Source organism: Elephas maximus, chromosome 22 (genome assembly GCF_024166365.1).
Source record: "Elephas maximus indicus isolate mEleMax1 chromosome 22, mEleMax1 primary haplotype, whole genome shotgun sequence".
Classification (NCBI taxonomy): domain Eukaryota; kingdom Metazoa; phylum Chordata; class Mammalia; order Proboscidea; family Elephantidae; genus Elephas; species Elephas maximus.
The window spans coordinates 26,370,838-26,392,617 of record NC_064840.1 but is presented as its reverse complement, the minus strand read 5'-3'; the positions used below and the strand labels follow the sequence as shown (position 1 = coordinate 26,392,617).

The window sequence follows — 21,780 nt, the reverse complement described above, 5'->3', positions numbered from 1 at the left end:
CGAGAATGCTTCCCCAGGCCAGAGGGCCAGGAGATTTTTGGGCATTGTACAAAAATTATGGTGCTCTTTTTTGTACTTGAAGCTTTGTTCTAATTATTCCATCTGATGAATGAGATGAACCAACAAAGGAACTAAAGTAATGAAAAGGGATAGTGTAGCTTTTCTGTAGGTAAAAAAAAATACTAGGACTTATCAGTCTGGAGGGTGTTAATGAGATGCGTAAACCAAAAAGTGAGTATGTTAAAGGAAGGGTTAGGTGATTTAATGAGTGATATGGGTTTTATGTGTTCCCGTTGCCATCAGAATGATAGACCCATAAATAGTTACTATATGTGAATATTTTGAGGACACAAACCTTACTTTTTTACCATCTGTTCCTTTGTTTCTACTGGAGGTGTCAATGCCTACTTTTGATAGATTGCTTCAGGAACTGAATGATAGGTGGTCATTGTTTCTAGCCACAATATGATTTTAGAGACTTTGTTTTAAAATAAATTGTAGTAGGATGAAATCCTAATTCAGTATGAATTCTGTCTTGGCTGAATATTTATTCATTCAGCAAATATTAATTGGCTTCCCTTTATGTGCTTTTTTTTTTTTTTTTATGTGCTTAGCACTGTTCAAAGTATAAAAATACAGGAGTGAATGGGATAGACAAGATCTTTGCTCTCTTGAAATTTATGTTCTTGTTAAGGAGGATAAATGATAAGCAAGTAAATAAAAATTAGCAAGACAGTTTTATATAGTCTTAATGTATGAAGACAATAAAAGAAGGTGGTATGCTAGAGAATGGTGGGTGGGAGTGGAAGAGGAGGGATTGGTTGACTATGTGAGGTTGGACAGTCCATGGGAGCCCTCCCCGAGATGCTACTATTTGAGCTGAGTCTGAATGAGCAGAAGGAGTCAGCCCTCTGCAGACTTGTGAGAGGCACAGTCATGTGAGTGACAAAATAACACAGTGGTTGATGCTTCAGGCGCTGGAGTCAAATCCCAGCTCTCCCACTCACTACCTTCATCTATAAAATGAAGATAATAGTACCTACCTCAGTGTAGGTTACATGTGAACTAATAGATGTACAGCATGTAGAGCAGTGCCTGCCCAACAACTTGAGAGCTATTATCTTTATTTATTATCACTGGAGACAGCAGTTGTACAGCTTTGCAAGGGCCCTAAGGCAGAAAGGAATCTAGCATGTTCTTGGACAGGTAGGGTACCATGAAGGAACTTAGTAAGTGAGAGGGAAAGCTGCAGGAGATTAAGATTAGAGAGGTAGGCAGGGGACAGATGAGTAGGGCCTTGTGGGCCAAGGCAACATTTGGATTTTAGTCTAGGGCTAATAGAAAGCCATTGGAGAGTTTTAAGCAAGGGAGTGACACTACCTGATTAGTATTTTCAAAAATTCTTTTTGGCTATACTTGTTGCTGTTGAGTCAATTCCAACTCATAGCGACCCTATAGGACAGAGTAGGACTTCCCCATACGGTTTCCAAGGAAAGACTGGTGGATTTGAACTGCCGACCTTTTGGTTAGCAGCCAAGCTCTTAACCACTGTGCCACCAGGGTTCCTTTTGGGTATAGGACAGAGAATAACTTATTGGAGGGGTAGTTTGGAAGCAAGCAGATAAGATAAAAGATATTGTAAAAATCTAGGAGGGAGATGGTGGTGGCTTGCATAGAGTGATCGCAGTGAAGATGAAGAAAAGCAAGTGGATTTGGGTTATGCTTTGGAGACAGGCCTAAAGAGTCTTGCCAGTGGTTTGGAGTGTGGAGGGAGAAGGAAAGGCTATATATTTTGCTGTTGCTTTGGTCTATATGAATATATTCGGTATGATTCACAGAAACCATTGATAAGCATTAAGGGCTTATCTTTATTAAAAAAAAAATAGGCACACACAAATCAGAAAAACGAGAGCACATCTATGAGGTACTAAGAAGAATCTAATGCCTACTGTAAATACACCTTCCTTGATCAACCAGTCGGAAGTTATTTAAGATTAGCCTCTTCAATTTAAACTATTACAAACATAACTCTTTTATTAGTTTCTTCAGGGACCAAATAATAAAATGATTTATGAACTGTTCTTAAATAATTCATCAACTATTCTTGATTCAACTTAAAAGATAAAAGATAGCTTAGAGCATCAAAAAGCTAGAGTTGGTGGAGAAACATGGGCAGGTGGGAAGAAGAGGCACTGTTTACTGGACAGGCAACTACAGGCAGCATCTCTGAGAGAAGACAGTGGGTATCTAGCCTATGTCTGTAGTGAGACCATTGCTGTAGGCACCTGCAGGCATCTCTAGCCTTATATACCTCTCCTGTTGCACTCACAAAGTAGTCTTTTGAACTTGGTTTGATTTCTCAAGTAGATTATCTTGCTGGAAAAAATAGTTCCTTTTTAAAATTAATTCCATTACAAATCAGTCTCTAGAGGTTAAGCAGCATGAATGATTTTCCCCAGGACTTGATCATCTGTGATCAAGTTTATATTAAGTGTTAAGATCAGCAGATCTGGGAGACCAAATCTTGGGATGGTTGTTGTTGTTAGGCACTGTTGAGTCAGTTCTGACCCATAGTGATCCTTTGTACAACAGAATGAAACACTGCTTAGTCCTGAGCCATCCTCGCAATCGTTGTTATGCTTGAGCCCATTGTTGCAGCCACTGTGTCGGTGTATCTCATTAAGTGTCTTCCTCTTTTTCGCCAACTGTGTACCAAGCATGATGTCCTTTTCCAGGTACTGGTCCCTCCTGATAATGTGTCCAAAGTTTGTGAGACGAACTTTTGCCATCCTTGCTTCTAAGGAGCATTCTGTACTTTTTCCAAGACAGACTTGTTCGTTCTTCTGACAGTCCATGGTAATTCAGCATTCTTCACCAGCACCATGATTCAAAGGCATCAATTCTTCTTCGGTTTTCCTTATTTATTGTCTAGCTTTTGTGTATATATGAAGCGATTGAAAACACCATAGCTTGGGTCAGGCGCACTGTAGTCCTCAAGGTGACATCTTTGCTTTTTAACACTTCAAAGAGGTCTTTTGCAGCAGATTTGTCCGATGCAATGTGTCGTTTGATTTCTTGACTGCTGCTTCTACTGCTGCTTCCATGGGTGTTGATTGTGGATCCAAGTAAAATGAAACTCTTGACAGTTTCAATCTTTTCTCTGTTTATCATTGATGTTGCTTATTGGTCCAGTTGTGAGGATTTTTGTTTTCTTTATATTCAGGTATAATCCGTACTGAAGGCTGTAGTCTTTGATCTTCATCAGTAAGTGCTTCAAGTTCCCTTCACTTTCAGCAAGCAAGGTTGTGTCATCAGCAGGTGGTTAATGATTCTTCCTCCAATCCTGATGCCCCGTTCTTCTCGGATTATTTGCTCAGCATATAGATTGAATAGGTATGGTGAAAGGATACAACCCTGAGGTACACCTTTCCTGACTTTAAACCCCACGGTATCCCCTTGTTCTGTTTGAATCCCTGCCTGTTAATCTATTTACAGGTTCCTCATGAGCACAATTAAGTGTTCTGGGATTACCATTCTTTTCAGTGTTATCCATAATTTGTTATGATTCACACAGTAGAATGCCTTTGTATAGTCAATAAAACACAGGTAAACATCTTTCTGGTATTCCTGCTTTCAGCCAGGTTTCCTCTGACAGCAACAGTGATATCCCTGGTTCCACATCCTCTTCTGAATCTAGCTTAAATTTCTTGCTGTTTCCTGTTGATGTAGTGCTGCAGCCACTTTTGACTGATCTTCAGCAAAATTTTACTTGCATGTGATACTAATGATATTGTTCAATAATTTTTGCGTTCGTTTGGATCACTGTTCTTTGGAATATAGAGAAAAGTAATAGGAACACCAAGGCTTTTTCTCATCAATCTAACATCCTCATTCCCACATTGTCAAGGACCAAATTTTGAACCAGCCAAATGAGTGGCATTTTTTCATATTCTGACTTAGACTCATACCCCTTACCTGTCTTTAGCACCTTCTCCAGCTCTGTAAGAACACTGTACAACATATCTGAGCCAAATGTTTGCTTCAACTACCTGACAGTTATTTTCTTTTTAAAAAGCTGTGGAATATATCTCTCATGAGGAAATTTATTCCTCTTTATTTCTAGATTTCTTTATTAAGGAGAGCAGATAGCAGTAGTATCTAGATTTTAGTTCACGATCAAAAAACAAGACCAGATGTCATAAGTCCTGATTCCTTTTCTAGTTTTCCTATTGCCATTCTATTCTTAATTATGGCCAGTCTCTTAATTGTTCTCATGGTTTTCCCTTCTCTTCTGCACTCTTTTTTTAAGAAGCCAGGGTAATGTTAAGAAAAAATGCAAAGCACTCCCATCCTGTATTAGTTTATTAGGGCTGCCATAACAAAGTACCACAAATTGGGAGGTATGTATCTGTTGTTGTACCAGTACTAGGCTGTTTTGACTACTGTGGTGAAATAATGGGTTCTGAAATCAGGCAGAGTGAGGCCTCCCACTTTGTTCTTCCTCTTCAGTAATGCTTTACTTATCTGTGGCCTCTGCCCTTTCCATGTGAAGTTGGTGATTTGTTTCTCCATCTCATTAAAAAATGCCATTGGAATTTGAATCAGGCTTGCATTGTATCTAAAGATCACTTTGGGTAGAATGGACATTTTCATAATGTTGGGTGTCCTATCCATGAGTAAGGTATGTTTTCCCACTTATGTAGGTCTTTTTTGGTTTCTTGCAGTAGTGTCTTACAGTTCTCTTTATATAGGCCTTTTATGTCTCTGGTTAGATTTATTCCTAAGTATTTTATCTTCTTGGGGGCTATTGTAAATGGTATTGATTTGGTGATTTCCTCTTCAACATTCTCTTTTTTGGTGTAGAGGAATCCAGGCCAGCTGATTTTTGTATATTTATCTTGTATCCTGATGCTTTGCTAAACTCTAAGTTCCAGTAGTTTTCTTGTGGATTCTTTGGGGTTTTCTGTGTATAAGATCATATCATCTGCAAACAGAGATACTTTTACTTCTTCCTTACCAATTTGGATGCCCTTTATTTCTTTTTCTAGCCTAATTCCTATGGCTAGGACCTCCAGCAGAATGTTGATTGAGAGTGGTGATAAAGGGCATCCTTGTCTAGTTCCGTTTCTCAAGGGGAATGTTTTCAGACTCTCTCCATTTAGGATGATGTTGACTGTTGACTTTGTATAAATTTGTATAAATGCCCTTTATTATGTTGAGGAATTTTCCTTCTATTCCTATTTTGCTGAGAGTTTTTATCATGAATGGGTGTTGAACTTTGTCAAATGCCTTTTCTGCATCAATTGATAAGATTATGTGGTTCTTGTCTTTTATTTATGTGATGGATTACATCGTTTTTCTCATGTTAAATCATCCCTGCATTTATTATTTTTCATACCTAGTATTAATCCTACTTGGTCATGGTGAATATTTTTTTTGATATGTTGTTGAATTCTATTGGTTAGAATTTTGTTGAGGATTTTTGCATCTATGTTCATGAGGTATATTGGTAATTTTTTTTTTTTTTCTTTTGGTGTCTTTACCTGGTTTTGGCATCAGGGTTATACTGGCTTCATAGAATGAGTTTGGGAGTATTCTATCCTTCTCTATGCTCTGAAAATCCTGTAGTAGTAGTGGTGTTAACTCTTCTCTGAAAGTTTGGTAGAATTCTTCAGTGAAGCCGTCAGGGCCAGGGCTTTTTTTTTTTCTGTTGGGACTTTTTAAATTACATTTTCAATCTCTTCTTTTGTTATAGGTTTATTTAGTTGTTCTACATCTGTTTGTGTTAGTTTAGGTAGGTAGTGTGTTTCTAGAAATTTGTTTCCTCTAGGCTTTCAAATTTCTTAGAGTACAATTTTTCATAGTATTCTGTTATGATTCTTTTAATTTCGGTTCGGTGTGTTGTGATATTGCCCATCTCATTTCTTATTTGGGTTATTTGCTTCCTCTCCTGTTTTTTCTTTTGTCAGTTTGGCCAATGGTTTGTTGGTTTTTTGATATTTGAATTCAAAGAACCAGCTTTTGGTCTTGCTAACTCTTTCAATTGTTTTTCCATTCTCTGTTTCATTTAATTCTGCTCTAATTTTTATTATTTACTTTCTTCTGGTGCCTGAGGGCTTCTTTTTCTTCCCTCTTTTAATTTGTTTGAGTTGTAGGGATAATTCTTTGAATTTGGCCCTTTCTTCTTTTTGGATGTGTTTATTTATTGCTATAAATTGACCTCTGAGCACTGCTTTTCCTGTGCCCCAAAGGCTCTGGTAGGAAGTGTTTTCATTCTCATTTGATTCTATAAATTTCTTTATCCCACCCTTAATTTCTTCTATAACGTAGTGGTTTTTTGAGCAAAGTGTTGTTCAGTTTCCATTTGTTTGATTTTTTTTCCTTGCTTTTTCTGTTATTGATTTCTACTTTTATGGCTTTATGTTCAGAAAAGATGCTTTGTAATATTCTTATATTCCGGATTCTGTAAAGACTTACTTTATGGTCTGATATGTGGTCCATTCTGGAGAATGTTCCATGTGCATTGGAAAAGAAAATATACTTGGCTGCTGTTGGGTGGAGTGTTCTGTATGTCTGTGAGGTCGAGTTGGTTGGTTGTGGCATTTAGATCTTCCATGTCTTTATTGAGCTTCTTTCTGGATGTTCTGTCCATCCCTGAAAGTGGTGGGTTGATGTCTCCTACTGTTACTGTGTAGCTATCTATCTCTTTTTCCAATACTGTTAGAGTTTGTTTTATGTATTTTGGAGCCCTGTCATTGGGTGTGTAAATATTTATTATAGTTATATCCTCCTCCTATATTGACCCTTTAATCATTATATAGTGTCCTTCCTTATCCTTTGTGGTGGATTTTACTTTAAAGTCTATTTTGTCAGAAATTAATATTGTCACTCCTGCTTTTTAAAAAAATTTTTGTTGTGCTTTAAGTGAAAGTTTACAAATCAAGTCAGTCACTCATACAAGAATTTATACATACCTTGCTGTATACTCCTAATTGCTCTCCCCCTAGTGAGACAGTACACTCATTCCCTCTACTCTCTCTAGTCCATTTGGCCAGCTTCTGACCCCCTCTGCCCTCCCATCTCCCCTCCAGACAGAAGATGCCAACATAGTCTCTTGTATCTACTTGATCCAAGAAGCCCACTCTTCACCAATATCATTTTTTATCCCATTGTCCAGTCCAATCCCTGTCTGAAGAGTTGGCTTTGGGAATGGATCCTGTCTTCGGCTAACAGAAGGTCTGGGGACCACGACCACTGGGGTCCTTCTAGTCTCAGTCAGACCATTAAGTCTGGTCTTTTTACGAGAATTTGGGGTCTGCATCCCGCTGCTCTCCTGTTCCCTCAGGGGTTCTCTTTTGTGTTCCCTGTCAGAGCAGTCATTGGTTGTGGCCGGGCACCATCTAGTTCTTCTGGTCTCAGGCTGATGTAATCTCTGGTTTATGTGGCCCTTTCTGTCTCTTGGGCTCATAATTACCTTGTTTTGGTTCATTCTCCTTTGTTACAGGTGGGTTGAGACCGATTCATGCAACTTAGATGGCTGCTTGCTAGCATTTAAGACCCCAGATGCTGGTCTCCAAAATAGGATGCAGAATGTTATCTTAATAGATTTTATTATGCCAATTGACTTAGATGTCCCCTGAAACTATGGTCCCTAAACCCCCGTCCCTGCTACGCTGGCCTTTGAGGCATTCAGTTTATTCAGGAGACTTCTTCGCTTTTGGTTTACTCCAGTTGTGCTGACCTCTCCTGTATTGTGTGTTGTCTTTCTCTTCACCTAAAATAGTTCTTATTTACTAATTAGTGGAAACCCCTGTCCCTCCCTCCTTCCCTCTTCCCTCTTGTAACCATCAAAGAACATTTTCTTCTCTGTTTAAACTATTTCTTGAGTTCTTATAATAGTGGTCTCATACAATATTTGCCCTTTTGCAACTAATTTCACTTAGCATAATGCCTTCCAGATTCCTCCATGATATGAAATGTTTCATGGATTCGTCATTGTTCTTCATCAATGCGTAGTATCCCATTGTGTGAATATATCATAATTTATTTATCTGTTCATCTGTTGATGGGCACCTTGGTTGCTTATGTCTTTTTGCTATTGTAAACAGTGCTGCAGTGAACACAGGTGTGCATATATCTGTTCATGTAAAGGCTCTTATTTCTCTAGGATATATTTCAAGGAGTGGGATTGCTGGATCGTATGGTAGTTCTATTTCTAGCCTTTTAAGAAGCGCCAAATCAATTTCCAAGGTAGTTGTATCCTTTTACATTCCTACCAGCAGTGTAGAAGCATTCCAGTCTCTCCACAATCTGTCCAACATTTATTTTGTGTGTTTTGGATTAATGCCTGCCTTGTTGGAGTGAGATGGAATCTCATTGTAGTTTTCATTTGCATTTTAATGATCGTGAGCATTTCCTCATGTATCTGTTTGCCACAGGAATATCTTCTTTAGTGAAGTGTCTGTTCATATACCTTGCCCATTTTTTAATTGGGTTATTTGTCTTTTTGTAGTTGAGTTTTTGCAGTATCATGTAGACTTTAGAGATGAGGTGCTGATCAGAAATGTCATAGCCGAAAACTTTTTCCCAGTCTGTGGTAACCTTTTTACTCTTTTGGTGAAGTCTTTGGATGAGCATAGGTGTTTGATTTTAGGAGCTCCCAGTTATACAGTTTCTCTTTTGCATTGTTAGCAATGTTTTGTATACTGTTTATGCCACGTATTAGGGCTCCTAACATTGTCCCTATTTTTTCTTCCATAATCTTTATCATTTTAGATTTTATATTTAGGTCTTTGATCCATTTTGAGTTAGTTTTTGTGAATGGTGTGAGGTATGGGTCTTGTTTCATTTTTTTTGCAGATGAATATCCAGTTATGCCAGCACCATTTGTTAAAGAGACTGTCTTTTCCCCATTTAACTGACTTTGGGCCTTTGTCAAATATCAGCTGCTCATATGTGGATGGATTTATGTCTGGATTCTCAATTCTGTTCCATTGGTCTATGTATCTGTTGTTGTGACAATAGCAGGCTGTTTTGACTATTGTGGTGGTATAACAGGTTCTAAAATCAGGTAGAATGAGGCCTCCCACTTTGTTCTTCTTTTTTCAGTAGTGCTTTATTCGGGGCCTCTTTCTCTTCCACATGAAGTTGGTGATTTGTTTCTCCATCTCATTAAAAAATGTCTTTGGATTTCAGATCAGAATTGCATTGTATCTATAGATCACTTTTGGTAGAATAGGCATTTTTTACAATGTTAAGTCTTCCTATCCATGAGCAAGGTATGTTTTTCCACTTATGTAGGTCTTTTTTGGTTTCTTGCAGTATTGTCTTATAATTTTCTTTGCATAGGTCTTTTACATCTTGGGTCAGATTTACTCCTAGGTATTTTATCTTCTTGGGGGTTACTGTAAATGGTATTGATTTGGTGATTTCCTCTTCGATGTTCTTTTTGTTGGTGTAGAGGAATCCAACTGATTTTTGTATGTTTACCTTGTATCCTGATACTCCGCTGAACTCTTCTATTAGTTTCAGTAGTTTTCTTGAGGATTCTTTAGGGTTTTTTGTACATAAGATCATGTTCTCTGCAAATAGAGATACTTTTACTTCTTCCTTACCAATCTGGATGCACTCCTGCTCTTTTTTGATTGCTGTTTGCTTGACATATTTTTTCAATCCTTCGAGTTTTAGTTTGTGTTTTTAGGTCTAAGGTGTGTCTCTTGTAGGCAGCATATAGAAGGATCATTTTTTTTTTAATCCATTCTGCCACTGTCTGTCTCTTTATTGGTGCACATTTATATTCATCATAAGTGTTGATAGGTATGAGTTTAGTGCTGTCATTTTGATGTTTTTTGTGTGTTTGGTGTTGACAGTTTTTTTTGTCCACTTAATTTTCAGTGCTGAGTTGTTTTTCTTTTTGTCTTTTTCATTGTTGTTGCTTTTGTATTTGCTGAGTGTTTATGTTTTTCTTGTTTTTTATTTTGATGTGTAGGATTGTTAGTTTCCTTTGTGGTTACCCTAATATTTACCCCTATTTTTCTGTGTCTAAACCAATCTTTTATCTCTTTATATCACCTTGACTTCCTCTCCATATGAAAGATCTATGACTACATTTTTTAGTCCCTCTTTTTTATTTAATGTTGTCATCTTTTAATAATGATGTCTCTGTTTCCCTGTTTTGAGCATTGTAGCTTTGATTTATTTTTGTGATTTCCATGTCTGGCTGGTTGGTATCTGGTTGCTCGTCCTGTGTTCTAGTCTTGGGTTGTTATCTGATGTTATTGATTTTCTAACTAGAGGACTCCCTTTAGTATTTTTGTAATTTTGGTTTGGTTTTTACAAATTCCTTAAACTTCTGTTTATCTGGAAATGTCCTAATTTTGCCTTCGTATTTGAGAGAAACAGTTTTGCTGTATATATAATTCTCGGCTAGCTGTTTTTTTCTTCAAGGCTTTATATATGTCATCCCATTGTCTTCTTGCCTGCATGGTTTCTGCTGAATAGTTAGAGTTTAGTCTTATTGACTCTCCTTTGTAGGTGACTTTTCATTTATCCCTAGCTGCTCTTAAAATTCTCTCTTTCTCTTTGGTTTTGGCAAGTTCGATTATAATATGCCTTAGTGGCTTTCTTTTGGGACCTACCTTGTGTCAGGTTTGATGAGCATCTTGGAGAGATATCTTCTCATCTTTCATGATATCAGGGAAGTTTTCTGCCAACAAATCTTCAACAGTTCTCTGTATTTTCTGTTATCCTCCTCTGTTCTGGTATTCCAATCACTTGTAGGTTATTCCTCTTGATAGAGTCCCACATAATTCTTAGGGTTTATTCATTTTTTAAATTCTTTTATCTGATTTTGCCTCAAATATGTTGGTTTCAAGTGCTTTATCTTCAGTCTCACTAATTCTGACTTCCATTGCCTCAATTCTGCTATGACTTTCTATTGAGTTGTCTAATTCTGAAATTTTATTGTTAATCTTCTGGATTTTTGTTTGCTGTCTCTCTGTGGACTCTTGCAGCCTATTAAATTTGTCATTATATCCTTCTCTGATCTTAAGTTCCTCTAATGCTTTGTCTGTATGTTGCTTGGCTTGTTCTGCGTTTTGCCTGATGTCTTGAAGAGTTCTATATATTAATCTTTTGTATTCTACCTCTCGTAATTCCAGGAAGTTATCTTCGTCTGGAAGATTTCTTGATTCTTTGTTTTGGAAGCTTGCTGAAGCCATCATGGTGTGCCTCTTTATGTGATTCGTTATTGACTGTTGTCTCCAAGGCATCAATAAGTTATTGTATTTGTTTATTTTATGTTTGCTTACTGTGTCCTAGCTTCTTGTTTTCTTTTAATATACCCAGATAGGCTGTTCAAATGAGCTAAGTTGATTATTGGTGCCTTTGAAGTTCTAACGCCCTGCCACCAGGTGGTTAGAGCTGTTACTAGGCATATCAGCCCAGGAGTCTGTTTATTTTTCTTGTATGGATTCATCTTAGGTGTTCAGGTATTCAGTCACCAAGTGTGTGATGCAGGCTCTCACCTACAGTCTTAGACAAACAGGGGCACTTGCTGTAGGTAGAGGAATCTGGGTGAAGTAGGGGGTCACCTGCTGAGCAAAGCAAGGGGCTGACAACCGCCCCTGAGTGTCTGTGAGGAAAGCATGTCCTTGTTTCCTAGAGTGCATAGGTGGTGGGTCTTGCAGCCAGACTATGGGCACCCAGTGCTGTTGACTGTAAGGACTGGAAGTCACCACTTATCCTTGAACCCCTGTCCCGGGTGGCTAGATGGCATGGGTGGAGCCACCAGTCCCCAGGCCCCTGATGTGGGTAGGTGACGACCATGCTTAATAGGCAGAGCAAATGTCAGGATCCTGCCTCTCCAGCATGTAGCTGAAACAGTTGAAGCTAGACTTCAGGTATATACCTTGTTTTACTGTGCTAATGAGGGCCTACACTGTTGAAATGTACCCACACAGGTCTATGTGGGGTGAAAGGCATTCAAAGTCTGTGGACTGCTTATACCTGTGCCTAGGCAAAGGAAGTGTTTCTGCCCTGAGTTCTCGGCTGAGGGAGCCAGGAGATTATTTTTCCCCTGTTTAATTTGTTCCTTTTCAGTGCTAGGAGAATGGCTCAGAGCACACAACAGGTCCTACTTCCGGCCCAGGGAAACTGGCTGTCACTGAAGCCCAGTGCGGACCAGGGAGGGGTCAGGAAAATGGGAGAGACCTTTTACCCCAAAGAGGTGTTTTTTGGTCCATGTGGTAGATTAGACTCACGTACTTATCTTTTACCAGTTGAGGGCTGCTTCTCACTGGTTCTGGAGGGTTGAGCAGACTCTCCACGGCTTGGTCTCTCCCGACATGGAAAACACATCCCAAATGCTACTTACTGCTTGCTTAACTGTGCTGGTGCCAGTGGATCCAGCCTGTGTGGTGCCAGTTCCCACCTGGTCAGTTCTGGCAACTCCTTGCTGCTTCTGGACCATCTCTCCTTCCCCCTGCTGCTCAGTTTGAGTCCTCAACTTTGCCTTAGATGTTCAGGGCTCCTAGATTGTCATATATAATTGATTCGCTTGTTTTTTGGGGTCTCCGTTGTAAGAGAGACCACAGGAAGCGCCTGACTAGTCCACCATCTTGTCCCTACCTCCCCAAGCCTGTGGGAACTCTTCTATTGCTGTCCCCACTGCCTGGGCTGCTCTCTCTATCCACCACCACCCCTCTTTCCACCCACATCTTCACATGACCACCTTTTGTCACCAAGGCTCAGCCCAGACATCACCTTTTCAGTGAGAGCTTCCTTGGCCCTATCAAACCAAATCTGCACCCCTCCCCTTTATGCATTCTCTGTCGCAGCATCTGCTTTATAGTGTTCACAGCACATATCACTATGTGAAATTATTTTGTTTACTTATTTATTGACTATCTCCCCCATTATACTGTATGTACCAGAAAAATAGGAACCTTTTCTTTCATATTCACCACTGTGACTCAAGTGTTTGGCACAAAGTAGGTGTTCAATAAATATTTGTTACATGAATGAATGTTTTCTCAACTGGTTCCACTGTCATTTACCTACAGTAGGTCAAACGCTTGACCCCATGCACTAGTTTCTCCAGCTAAAATAATAAATGGTGATGGTAGTATTTGCCACCTAACTCAGTATAGTAGGTATACAATGAAAATGTTCTTTACTTATCAGGTGAAATTCTGACTTTATTTTTTAAAGTAATTTCTTTCTCTGTTCCATTCGATGTTCCTAGAAAGTGACTGAGATATACCAGTTCAAATTCAAATACGCAAAAGAAGGAGCCACTATGGACTTTGACAGGTAGAATCTATAATTGTTTAATGAACATGATAAATATATGGGGTTGAGGTAAACATAAGCTTCTTGAAACCAGAGATATGTCCTGTACTTCTTTTGTAACTTCCTGTAACTCTAAAAAAAAACCGTTATTATAAAAAGGGACTGTAATAAATTTTTTTTTTAAATTTCTGAAATCCACAGGTAAAGCTAGTGGGAGTAGAGGGTTCCTTCTTTCCTTCTTCTCTTCAATGGTAGTGTTTGTAGGATCTAAGACAAGTTTCGTGGTTAAGAGCTCTAAGTCCCAAGGTAGAAAGACCTACTTTGAACCCTGGCTCTGATAATTACTGGCCATATAACTATGGATATAAAACTCAACCTCCCTACATATTAGTGTTCTTAGCTGTACTATGGAGGTAATAATAATATCTACCTTATAGAGTCACAGTGATTATTAAATATTAATACATGTATAAAGCTTTGCCCATGCCTGGCACCTAATAAACACTCAATAAATGGTACCTAATTTTTTTTTTTAATGGTAAAAAAAAAAAAATTTTTTTTTTTTTTTAATGGTAGTGGTGATGATGGTGGTGGCCTTTGGAGGCACAGCAGTGGAAATTACATTAATAAGTTTGCGTACATGGTGCTGATTGAAGAACTTCATAAGGCTCTATCCACTAACGCAAAGTTTCTCAATTTCTATATCAAGATATTGATCTTCTCAGCCCTCAGTATAGCCAGGCAGGGCCTCCGGTAGATGAAATCCCTGAATTTTTTGCCAACAGATGCAAATGGTTTCATCTGCTTGTCCCTGCGATGCAAACATCATTTTCTATGTATGTCCTTGTATGGAAGAGGGTAGAAAGCACTGCATTTTCCTATCAAATCTAAAATTCTAAGTTTTCAATATATGAGTGGATTAAGGAGCAAAGACAAGGACATTTTCTCAGTAGGTCCCCAGTGCAGATGTTTTTTTTTTGAGGAATAACATTTTTTCCTCTTCGAGTAGCTTTTGGATGTGGTCATCAGATCAGCCAGAAAGTTAGTGAGCTAAGGGTAGCTGATGAGATGGAATATAAGCAGAGGGGTGAGATGATGGTGAAATGCCCACTGCCGTTGAGTCAATTCTAACTCACAGCGATTCTATAGGACAGAGTAGAACTGCCCCATAGAGTTTCCAAGGAGCAGCTGGTGGATTTGAACTGCCGACCTTTTGGTTAGCAGCCAAATTCTTAACCACTGTGCCACCGGGGTCCCATTGCCCTGGATGGTAGAGCACTCCGATTTAGGGGGATAGGAGCTACTGAGAGGAATGACTGAAGAGAAACATGGCCTCAGTCTCAGTTTTCCCTACTATTAGCTCTGTCTCACCACTTACCTCTCTCCAAGATTCATCTCCTTAAATTATCCTCTCATTTGTAAAACTTACAGACAACACTAGGAGTGTGAAGAGGAGGTAAGTTCTGGAAATGAGAATTAAAATGATATTAATCATCATTAGCTATCATCTATATAGCAGTTTACAGATTATACAGTACTTTTCATACATATATCTCATAAAAAACAGCTGTCTTTTACTCTCTAAAACTCAAACATAAGTAGTAATAACAAGACTATGACCAGATTGATGTCTTTTGCTCTGAGGGCACACATCCCAAGAGGTGAGGACTGAAACAAAAATGGCCAAAGGTAGTGCATATTACTAATTTCCTAGAAACCAAAGGTAGGCATTTGTTTAAAGGATTGTTCCCACAAAATTACCTTATCAACTCTTCCACAGTAAACATAATTTCCCTTTTAGAAGAATGCAGGGGATTTCTGAATATGATTTTACTGATGTATATTGAAGCATCCCACGAGCTACATGGCTATAACCCTTCATTCTCATTACCTATATTACCTATATTCAGATTGGTTAAATCAGGGTCATAAAGCTTTAAGTTTGTTCACAATTGAGAAAGGAGATAATATATTCACTTAATAAATGTTTGCTTTATAAATTCACACTGATTCCAAAGATCAGTTAGAACAATACCCAACAGTTCATTTACTTAGGATTATTTTTTCAGTGCTGAGTGCGTACTATGCATAAGGCACTGTGCAAATATATTGTCTGTCTTGGAAATTACTCAGATGTGAAATGTGAGCTGGAAAGAGAAAACTTATTAGACTTGGGAGGTAATTTAGTCTAATATGTTCATTCCTGAATTAATTAAACAAATGTTTATTGAGTACTTACTGTAGCAGGGCCCCAAACTAGGTATTGCGGAGATAAAAGATACAGCCACTCACAGTCTGGTGGGAAACAGACAGACAATTATCTTGAGGCATAAAACGTGGATCTTATTAGGGAAGATTTCCTTGAAGAGGTGACCATGAGCTAGGTATTAAAGGATGAATTCAGGAGAGTCAGGAAGAGAAGTAGGAAAAGTACATTTCAAGCAAAGGAAGCAGCGTATGCAAATGCACATGAGTGAGAGAAAACTGGTAGTAACTGCAGATGCAGGTGGAGGTGAGGGCAGGGCTGGTCATGAAAGGCACAGTACACACCATTCTCAAGTTTAATGGAGGTCATAGAAGAATTTTAAGCAGGGAAGTGACACGAGCAGATTTCCCTATTAGGAATAGTATTTGGGCAGTGGTATAAAATGGAGAATGTTTAGCAGTGTGGACAAGAATGAAAGTAGGAAAAATAGTTAGATAGACATTGTGGTAATCCATGCAAGACATGAGAAGGGTATGCCTTTGAGAGATAACCAGATGGTAGAAAGGCCCAGAGCTGGTGATTGATTTAATAGTTGGGGAAGTGCAAAAATGTCTGTAAGCTTGTCTCACAAATGAGCCAACTGACCTAGAGTATCTAAATGACTTGACCGAGGTAGTTCAGCTAGTTAGCAGCAGAGCCAATATTAGATACCAGAAAAAAAAAAAAAATTGCCATCGAGTTGATTCTGACTCATAGCAACCCTGTAGGACAGAGTAGAACTGCCCCACAGGGTTTCCAAGGATTTGCTGGATACGAACAGCTGACCTTTTGGTTAGCAGCCTGAGCTCTTAACCACTGCACTAGCAGGGCTCCATATTAGATACCAGGTCTCCTAATTCCAAATCCATTGTTCTCACTATTATAGTATTTGGTTATTTGTAAATAAAATTTTTAAAAATCAGATCATATTTAAAATACTTTAGGGGAACTTGCTGCTACTATATTCTTTGTATACATGTTGAAAACGTTACTAATTTACGTTCTAAAAATAGCCTCAAAAATGTTCTGATGTTTATGTTTATTTGATCATATAGTCTAAATTTTTGTTCTGTTTTGGGATATATTGTCAATATTGTATATGATTGAAAAGTATGCTGTTTTTCTCTGTGGTTATAGCACCAGTACAAGCTTTGAAAGTGGGACAAACAGTGAAGATATTAAGAAAGCCAGTGTTCTACTGATCCGTAAATTGTATATACTTATGCAGAACCTTGGACCCCTTCCTAATGATGTTATACTTACGATGAAACTTCACTACTATAATGAGGGTAGGTGGACACCTCTAGTGAAATTTTTCTTTCTTTTTTTTTTACTATTGTACTTTAGATGAAGGTTTACAGAACAAACTAGACTCTCGTTAAACAGTGCACATATCGTTTTGTGGCATTGGTTACCAACCCTACAACATGTCAGCACTCTCCCTTCTTGACCTTGAGTTCAAATTCTTTAAGTGCTGAACTAATATTTTATGTAAATAGGATTTTATGAGTACCTGAAAGAGATGTCTGTTGCTACAAATGAAAGATTAATATGAGTTGTTCTATTGAAACGCTCGTTATTTTATGGATTTCTGTCCTTTTCATTTTGCAGTGACCCCAAATGATTACCAACCTCCTGGTTTTAAAGAAGGGGTGAACTCACACTTCCTACTATTTGAGGGGGAGCCTGTCAACTTGCAAGTGGGATTGGTCTCCACTGGCTTTCACAGCATGAAAGTAAAAGTCACGACTGAGGTCACCAGAGTGTCTGATTTGGAGAACAACGTCTTTCAGGAGAACAACACTACTGAGATCGCCCATCAAGGCCTAGACTGTGATGAGGAGGAGGAGGAATGCAACAATCATGTAAGGCAAAGCTTTTGATCTTCTATTGCTTCGGTTCAACATGATTGACATTTTTCAGTTCCTACACTGGTCATGTCACAGTAACAGGGTCCAGTGAAGTGTGCCAGATATAAAAACTGAGAACTAGCCCCTAACATCAAGGAGTTTTTAGTTTAAAAAAGTACAGTCTTAGTTATCTAGTGCTGCTATAACAGAAGTACCACAAGTGGATGGCTTTAACAAATAGAAATTTGTTTCCTCACAGTTTAAGAGGCTAGAAGTCCGAATTCAGAGTGTTGGCTCTAGGGAAGGCTTTCTCTTTCTGTTGGCTCTGGAGGAAGGTCTTTGTTCTCTTTCTACACCTGTGGGCCAGTGTTCCTTGGAGATCTCCATGTGTCTTGGCATCAATCTTCCCCTGGGTCTAGGAGGTTCTCAACACAAGGACTCCAGGTCCAAAGGATGCACTGCGTTCCTGGCTCTTCTTTCTTGGTTGTAGTGAGGTCCTTCTGCTCTTTGCTTGCTTATGTCTCCTTTTATCTCCTGTAAGATAAAAGGTGTGACTCAAGCAAGGGTGTGATTTGAGTAGGGGTCTGAATTGAATCACATCCTCTTGTCAAGATACACCCCAGGTCCCTGGACACCCTTTTAGATCAGTAATGAAGTCACTTCTGAGGTTCAACCTTTAGCCAAAGGTTAGATGGGCCCATAAAACAAAACGAGACTAAAGGGGCACAATAGCCCAGGGGCAAGGACTAGAAAGCAGGGCACAAGAAAGCTGGTAATAGGGAACCCAAGGTTGAGAAAGGAGAGTGTTGATATGTCATGGGCTTGTTAACCAGTGTCATAAAACAATACGAGTACTAACTAATGAGAAGCTAGTTTGTTCTGTAAACCTTCATTTAAAGTATAATAAAACAAAACAAAACAAAATGGAGGACAACCACACAATACTGAGAATCATGGCCTAGTCACATTGACACATATTTTTGGCGCACAGTTCAATCCATGACATTCCACTCTCTGGCCCCCCAAATTCATGTCCTTGCCACGTGTAAAACACATTCACTCCATCATATCATCCCAAAAGTCTTCAATAGATTCTAAGTCTAAAATCTCATTTTCTGAATCATCTAAATCAAATATAAGTTAGACTTGAGGCATATTCCATCCTGGGACAAGATTCTTTCCCGTCTGTGAACCTGTTAAATCTAGATTGCAAGTAACCTGGTTCCAAAGTACAATAGTGGAACAGGAGAAATTGGAGGGAAATAAGGGATAACAGGCACCAAGCAAGTCTAAAACCCAACAGAATAATTTACATTAGTTCTCAAGGCTTGAAAATAATCTTCTGTTCTCTGAGACCATCTAGGCAGTGGCCCTGCCCTCTAGACTCTGGGTGTTGGCCATGCTCTCTGGATCTGGTAGAATCCCCTCAGCCCTGGGTTTCAGCTCCTCCTTCCAGGCCCACTGAGATGGCAACTCTGCTCCCTCAGCTTTGGGTGACCCCATTCTCCTAGTCCATCTGAGTGGCAATTCCACCCCCTCAGCCCTGGCAGGCTCTGTTCTTCTGCCCTTGGGCATGGCAGCCTTGTCCCCTTGGCTTTGGGCGGCAGCCTCATCCCCCTGGCACACCTTAATGGCAGCCCCATACTCTGGAACTGAGTTGGCTAAGATCCGACTCTTTGAAACCTAGGAGGGTGTGGCCCCATCCTTTGAGATCTAGGAAACTGTGACCCCGCCTATTGAAACCAAGAAGGCCTGACTTCCTGTGCTCCTTCCAACAGTTCTACTGATCTTTGAACTGCTCCCAGGATGGTCCTTTTCTTGGAGAACAACAGATGTAGCTCCTTTGGCCTATTTCCTGCTGTAGAATTCCAAGAGGCAGACAGTTTTCTTTCCTTTTGTCCTTTCTGTTTCCTTCAGTCTAAACTGATGGCTTAATCTCTTTAACAAAAGTTTATGTACCCATGTCCTTGGTGAAAAATCTACGACACGTGTCCTTAGTTTGTACAATAGAATTTTCCAAATCTTTAAGTTTTGTTTTCATTTTGCAGTTCGTTTTTAAGCCCATCTCTTCCCTCTCGCATTTTAGTATAAGCAGAAAGGGGAAACCACACATTCCCTTTAAGATTAGCTTAGAAATCTTCTCAGCCAAATATTAAAGTTCATTGCTTACAAGTTTTACCTTGCACCAAACATTTCAGCGTAATTCTGACAAGTTCTTTGCCACTGCCTAAAAAACGCTGCCCTTCTTCCATTGTCCAATCGCATGTTCATCATTTTCTTTTAAAGTCTCACCAGAAGCACATGTAACGTCCACATTTCTAGCAACATTCTGTTGCTTGCACCATATGTATTCTATAAGATGATAGAGACTTTCTCTGTGTCTCCCCTCACTTTCTCCTGAACCCTCACCAGTATTGCCTTTAATGTCCATAATTCCACCAACAGTCTTTTCAAGGAAATCTAACCTTTTGCTATTACGCACCTTAAAACTCTTCCAGCCTTTACCCATTACCCGATTCTAAAACTGCTTCCACATTTTAGGTATCTGTTAGAGCAGCAACCCACTCTTCTGGTACCAAATTATGTCTTAGTACCTAGTGCTGCTATAACAGAAATACTACAAGTAGATGGCTTTGGCAATCAAATTTACTTTCTTACAGTTTAAGAGGCTAGAAGTCCAAATTCAGAGTGCTGGCTCTAGGGAAGACTTTCTCTGTTGGCTGTGCAGGAAGGTCCTTGTCTCCTTTCAACATCTGTTGGCCTGGCATTCCTTGGAGATCTCCATGTGTCGTGTGTCTGGCATCAGTCTTCCCTTGGGCCTAGGAAGTTCTCAGTGCAGGAACCCTGGGTCCAAAGGATGCATTCCAGTCCAGGCTGTTCTTTCTTGGTTGTAGTGAGGTCCATCTCCTCTCTGCTTCTTTCTCTGTCCTTATATCTCTTGTAAGATAAAAGGTATGACTCAAGCAAGAGTGTGACTTGAGTAAGGGTGTGAGTTAAGTAAGGACATGACTCAAATAAGGGTGTGACTCAAGATAAACCCCTCCCTGATCCTGCCTCATTAATATATAAAGGTTAGGATTTACAACACATCACAAAATGGAAGATAATTACATCAGATCACAAAATGGAGGAAAACCACACAATACTGGGAATCATGGCCTAGCGGAGTTGACACATAATTTGGGGGGACACAATTCAATCCATGACAAGTACTGTCTTCAAGAAGAAGATAAAACTTTGTTAATGAAATTGTCTGTGACTAGGAGAAAAAAAGACTTTCCAATATACTTCTTTTGTAAAAGGTACCAATAAATTTAGAAAATTTATGAATTTTCTTTCTTTCTTTTATAAATAATGCATTTTTGGAAATTTTTATTGTGTGGTAAAATATACATAACTTAAAATTAACGTTTTAACCATTTTTGAGTGTACAATTCGGTGGCATTAAGTACATTCATAGTGTTGTGTAACCATCACTACTATCTATTTCCAGATCTTTTTTATCGTCTCAAACAGGAACTCTATACCCATTAAACAATAACTCTCCATTACCTCCTCCCCACAACCCCTGGAAACCTCTATGAATTTGCCCATTCTAGGTACCTCATGCAAGTGGAATTATGCAATATTTGTTCTTTTGTGTCTGGCTTATTTTTATTTTACTTAGCATAATATTTTCAAGGTTCATCCATGTTGCAACAAGACTGTTTTTTATCTATCATGAAAAAGTATTGGATTTTGTCCAATACTTTGTTATGCATTGTTATGCATCAATTGAGATGATCATGTGTTTTTCTTCCCTTTATTCTATTAATGTAGTGTATTACATTGATTGATTTTCATACGTTGAACCATCCTTGCATTCCTGGAGTAAACCCCACTTAGTCATGGTGTATAATCCTTTTAATATACTGCTGAATTTGGTTTGTTAGTATTTTGCTGAGGACATTTGCATCTATATTCATAAAAGATATTGGCCTATAGCTTTTTTTTTTATGTCATGTGTTTTTCCAGCTTTGGTATCATGATAATAATGCTTGCCTCATAAAATAAGTTAGGATGTGTTCCCTCCTGTTCTATTTTTTTTTTAAGACTTTGAAAAATATTGATATTAATTCTTCTTTAAATTCACCATCCAGCAGCTCTAGTAATGTCACAGCCATCCCCACCACCATGTCAGGGCAAAGAAATGGGGGATGGTAGCCAGTTAGTGCATGTGGCTCACCTAGAAGAGATCATCACCCTATCCTTTTGTAATGCACTCCCTGGTTAATGTAAGCATCCAGTTAGGTTCCAGAGTTCCAAAATAGTTGATTCCAATTGCTATTTCTGGTTCAGTTGTTGTTTTAGTGAAGGGACCAACCTCTAGAGCTTCCTACTCTACCATCTTATATG

At 38.9% G+C, this 21,780-nt stretch overlaps 1 protein-coding gene across 4 annotated transcripts in view; it reads left to right on the top strand.

Annotated features, from left to right (window-relative positions):
- HORMAD2 (HORMA domain containing 2) overlaps positions 1-21,780 on the top strand; it is a 179,801-nt gene that overhangs the window by 95,134 nt on the left and 62,887 nt on the right. For all 4 annotated transcript variants that reach the window (XR_007514993.1, XM_049866863.1, XM_049866861.1 and 1 more), the window contains 3 exons: positions 13,244-13,311; positions 16,673-16,824; positions 17,147-17,400. Coding sequence is in view for 3 of the 4 variants with exons in the window: in XM_049866863.1 (XP_049722820.1) it covers positions 13,244-13,311; positions 16,673-16,824; positions 17,147-17,400 (474 nt within the window). In the remaining variant the exon portion in view is untranslated. The remainder of the gene's footprint in view (positions 1-13,243; positions 13,312-16,672; positions 16,825-17,146; positions 17,401-21,780) is intronic.